This window comes from Scylla paramamosain, chromosome 30 (genome assembly GCF_035594125.1).
Source record: "Scylla paramamosain isolate STU-SP2022 chromosome 30, ASM3559412v1, whole genome shotgun sequence".
Classification (NCBI taxonomy): domain Eukaryota; kingdom Metazoa; phylum Arthropoda; class Malacostraca; order Decapoda; family Portunidae; genus Scylla; species Scylla paramamosain.
The window spans coordinates 4312771-4317986 of NC_087180.1; the positions used below are offsets into that span (position 1 = coordinate 4312771).

The following is a 5216-nucleotide window of genomic DNA, read 5'->3' on the forward strand; positions in this document are numbered from 1 at the left end:
ATACTTGTTTTATCAAAAAACAAGTATTATGAGTGTTTTCAGCTTCTTTCGTACAAAAACGCAAAAAAAAATGCATGGAAAGTATCCAATATAGGGACACGAATAGACATTACGAGAATTGTGCATTTTAAGTGTATTTGAAATTCTTAGGTTCTAAAACTCTAAAGTGTATAGATATATATGTAGAACACATCCCCAAAAATGTCTATTTTGAGTGCTTTTTACATTTTTAATTACCAAAACGCATAAGTGCATGCGAAGCACCCAACATGGGGAAAGAAAAGCACATTGCGAGAAACGTGTATTGTTAATGTTTTTGGAGATTTTTGGCGTTTTGGTACGAAACGCTATGAAATTACTCAAAATACACATTTTTAGTAATCTTCTTTTCTACATATAGAATGTTATTCATGTCTTTTAGCGTTTTGGTACCTAAGAAGCTCATTTTTTCTCTATATTGAGAAAGAGAACAACAATACTATCAACGTTTATTTTGAGTGTTAGGTTACAAAACGCCAAGATAAATACAAATTACTCTACGTGGTGAAAAAAAAAATAATAATAATAATAACTAAAAAGATGCCGTTTGATTGTTTTTCAACGTATTAGGCACCAAAATGTCAAAAAAGCATGGAAATCACACTACATGTGAATAGAATGCAAAACAACATTACCGCAAACGTGTCTTTGGAGTGTTTAGGAGTGTTTACGTCCAAAAGCTAAAAGGCATGCAAAACTTAGCTCTTACCAAAAATGTGTATTTTTGAGTATTTTATAGCTTCGTAAGGAACAGAAACGTGAAAATGCATGATTAAAAAAAATATATTGTGAGAAAAGTGTTTTTTAGATTCTTAGGTACCAAAATCATAAAGCGTGTGAACAACATTAAAATATGGGGAAACAGAACATTTCGAAAAATGTGTTTTTCACATTGTTAGATACCAAAACAACAAATTACATGGAAAAAAAAAAATCTATATGAAGAAACGAAATGTGAATACCAGAAACGTATCTTTTGCGTGTTTTTGAGCGTGTTAAGCACCAAAACGCTAAAAAGCATGGAAAGCACTCTATATGGGAATACAAATCAACATTAAGAAAAACGTGCCTTTTGTGTCTTTTTAAGCTTCATCACACACTCAAACATATGCAAAACATTCCTTATGAATAAATAGAATGACATTACAAAAATCGTGGATTTTCAGTGTTTTTTTTTACTTTTTACATAGAATAAGGGCAAAATGCATGCAAAATACTATGTACTGGGAAATAAAACGATATTATAAGAAACGTGTATAATGAATGTTTCTGATCTTCTTCGGTCCCAAAACCCTAAAACTCATTAAAAAGCAGTCTATATGGAGAAACAGATAAATATTACGAAAACGTGTATTTTGATTTTTTTTTTTTTTTACCTTTTTAGGTAAAAATGAAGCGTCAAAATGCATACAAAACAACTGATTTGAAGAAACAGAACAATGTTACGTGTATTGTAAGTGTTTGAACTCGTTAGGTACCAAAAAGGCAAAATCCATGCAAACCATTGTACATGGGGAATCTAAAACACTTTATGAGAAAAGTGAAAATTAGTGTTTCTGAGCTTCTTATGTATCAAAACGCAAAAACGCGTAAAAAATACTCTATATGGAAAAAAAAAAAAAATACAATAAAACGTGTATTATGTGTGTTTTTCACATTGTTAGGTCCAAAAGGCTAAAACACATGCGAAGAAATCTATATAGAGAAACGAAGCGACATTATCAAAACAGTAAAAAGAATAGAAAGCATCATATTTTGGAATAGAAAACAAAATTACAAAAAAAAAAAGCTTTTAAGTGTTTTTGTGTTTTTTTTTACGCACCAAAACACTAGAAATCATTAAAAACACCCATTATGGAGAAATAAAACAACAAAAAAAAATCTCATTTTCAGTGTTTTTAGCCTGTTAGTCAAAGAAACGGGAAAATGCATGTAAAGTTCCTAGTATATGGTATATGGTGAAACAAAACAATATTTTCAGGAACGTGTGTTATGAATGTTATTGATTTTCCTAAATGACAAAAAGCTCAATAGCACTCTCTTTATCTTCTTCATACGACCTTAATCCCACTGTATTGCAGGGTCAGCCGCTCGAGTTATCCTTCTCCATCTGTTTCTATCCATTGCATCATCTTCTTGCACTCCCAGCTTGATCATATCTCTCCTTATTACGCCTCTCCATTCTCTGTCTCCCAACCTTCCTTCTCCCCTTAACCTCCATCATAATTGCCTTCCTCACTGGTTCATCCTCTTCTCTCCTTATCGCGCGTCCAAAATATCTTAGTCGTGCTTCTCTTGCCTTCTCCTTGATATTACATATTCCACACATTCTTTTTAATATCTTCACTTTGTCTCCTTTCTATCAGTGAAATGCCAGCCATCCATCTCAACATCCTCATCTCCGTTCTCTCCAGAATGCCTTCCTCTTTCTTCCTTAAAGACCATGTCTCTGCACCATACAGAAGTACTGGTCTCAACACACTTCTGTATATCTTCATTCTCAGCTTCAATGGTATTTTCTTATCTAAGGTTACTCCACTCACCTCCCTCCATTTTTCCCATCCAGCTTTTATTCTTTGTCTAACTGCTTTTTCTGTTTCTCCTTCTTCTGCAATTATTGATCCTAGGTATTTGAACTCTCTTGTTTTGCTTCAATCTTATGCCATCCTCTGATGTTACATTTATTTCCTCATAACCTTCTCTGTTGCTTATCATTACCTCTGTCTTTTGTGTGCTCACTTTCATTCCCTTTCTCTCCAGGTTGCCTTTCCAAAACAAATATCTCTCCTGTAACTCTTCCTTTGTGTCCGCAATGATGACTAGGTCGTCGGCGAACAGCAACTCCCACAAGTCCTCATTGTCTCTCACATCCATCGTTATTGTGTCCAACACTATGAGAAAGAGAAAAGGACTCAAAGCTGATCCCTGATGGAGTCCTACTTCAACTGGGAAGGATTCCATTTCTCCATACCTTGTCTGCACTGTTTTTTTTTTCTTTTTTTGTTCCCTCATACATCATTTTCACTAGTCTTATCTTTTCTGGCACTCCTCTCTTTCTAAAACTCCAGTACAATACTTTCCTAGGCACCCTGTCAAACGCCTTCTGCAAGTCCAGAAAACACCAATACACCTTTCTGTTTCCTTCTAGATATTTTTCCTGTATCTGTTGCACAATAAATGTTACATCTACAGTGTTCAATCCCCTCATATATCCAAATTGGTGGTTGTGTATTTTGACCATCTCTTTCAGTCTCCCTTCTATCACTCTCTCTAGTATTTTCAGACTATGCTCCAACAGCTTAATACCTCTGTAGTTTTCACAACTCAATATATCTCCTTTTTGCTTATACAACTTAACCATTCTACTTTCCTTCCAGTCTTCAGGCATTTTATCCGTGCTCGAAATCTTTTCTAACAATGCGTATATCCACTCCACTCCAAACTCTCCCAGTGGTTTAATCATTTCTATTGTTACTTCAAATTTTTCTCCTGCCTTGTTAGCCTTTCCCTTCTTTATGGCTTAATCTACTTCCCTTCTACTTATGTTGGGTATTGGCCCTTCCACTGGTAATGTTTCACTCAGTTCTTCATATTCATTTTCCATGTTTAACAAGTTTGAGAAATATTCCTGCCATCTTTTTATGTCCTCTTCCATCATACGAATGTCCTTTACTATTGCTACTTCACCAACATCTTTCCTCATTTCATTTCTTACCTTCGCTACTCTGTATATAATCTTCTCTCCGTCTGGTGTATCCAGCCTCTTATAACAATCTCTGTATGTATTACTCTTTGCTCTGGCTACTGCTCTTTTTGCTTGCTTCTTGGCTTGTCTGTAATTTTCTTTAGTGGTGTCATTCTCAATGTCTTTCATTTGTTTTAGTGCTAACTTCTTATCCTTTATTGCAGCTTGAACCTCATCATTCCACCACCATGTATCTTTCTCTTCTTTTGGTTTACCACAAATCTCTGTTGCTTTTGTTACTAATATATCTTTCATATCTTCCCACACCTCCTCTGCTGTTTCTGGTAAGCTGCCAGTTCTATGTCTTTCCCTGAACGTTTCTTCAACTTTGTTTCTAAACTCATTCTTCTTTTAACTTTTCAGCTCCCAGACTTTAATCTTCTTTTTTCTTTCTTCTTTCCTTGTCTTCCTTCCACTTTTCATCCTAAAATCTGCTACTAATAATCCATGTTGCGTCACCACTGGTTCTCCAGGTATAACTTTGCAATCCATTACAAGTAGTTTCTCTTCTCTTCTTACCAGGATGTAGTCAATCTGTGTCTCACTCTGACCGCTTTTATATGTTATTAGATGGTTTTGTCTCTTCTTGAACCAAGTATTCAATATCATAATTTCTGCTGCTTCTGCCATTTCGAGTAATCGCTCACCTTCTACATTTCGTCATCCGAAACCCATTCCACTATGGACTCTTTCATATCCATTACCACTTTCTCCTACATGTTATTAGCACTCTCTATATGTAGAAACATAAAAACATTACCAAAAACGTGTATTATTCACATTGTTATGTACAAAAAACGCGAAAATTCATGAAAAGTATCCTATATGGAATAACGAAAAGACGTTACGAGAAACATGTATTATGAGCGTTTTTGAGCTCCTGAGGCTACAAAACGCAAAAACACTTCAATAACACAATATAACACGACCTTAGCAAAAAGGAGCATTTTTTGTTTTTTACATTGTTAGGTACCAAACTGACAAAATGTATGCAAAGCACCCTATATGGGGAAAAGAAACGACATTTCCATAAACGTGTATTTTGAGTGTTTATAAGCGTGTTATACAGGAAAACACTAAAATGCAAGGAAATTACTCTATGAGGGAATACCAAATAACATTACGAAAAAGATGTTTTATTGAGTGTTTTGAGCTTCTTATGTACTAAAGCGGTAAAACGCATGCAAATACCCTTCATGCATATTTAGTGCTTTTGAGTTACTTAGGTACCACTCTATATGGAAGAGAGAATATTATATATATATATATATATATATATATATATATATATATATATATATATATATATATATATATATATATATATATATATATATATATATATATATATATATATATATATATATATATAAAACGTGTATTCTGTTATAATTATCATTATTTTGAGTTTTTCACATTCTTAGGTACCAAA

General features: G+C 33.9%; 1 protein-coding gene across 1 annotated transcript; it reads right to left on the minus strand.

The window, feature by feature from the left end:
• Positions 1 to 2473: 2473 nt before the first annotated feature.
• LOC135116066 (uncharacterized) lies at positions 2474 to 3502 on the minus strand. Its single transcript, XM_064033276.1, has 3 exons — positions 3346 to 3502; positions 2758 to 2930; positions 2474 to 2488 (listed from the first exon to the last, which is right to left on the minus strand). Exons 1-3 carry the CDS (start codon positions 3500 to 3502, stop codon positions 2474 to 2476), a joined length of 345 nt encoding a protein of 114 aa, XP_063889346.1.
• Between the last annotated feature and the right edge of the window lie 1714 nt (positions 3503 to 5216).

Excerpts from the sequence above, each read along its gene's own strand:
- LOC135116066 (XM_064033276.1), bottom strand. The coding sequence starts at position 3,502 with ATGATTAAACCACTGGGAGAGTTTGGAGTGGAGTGGATATACGCATTG. Across the intron at positions 2,931-3,345 it reads GAGTTGTGAAAACTACAGAG|TGTTGGACACAATAACGATG; the intron begins GTATTAAGCTGT and ends TCTTTCTCATAG.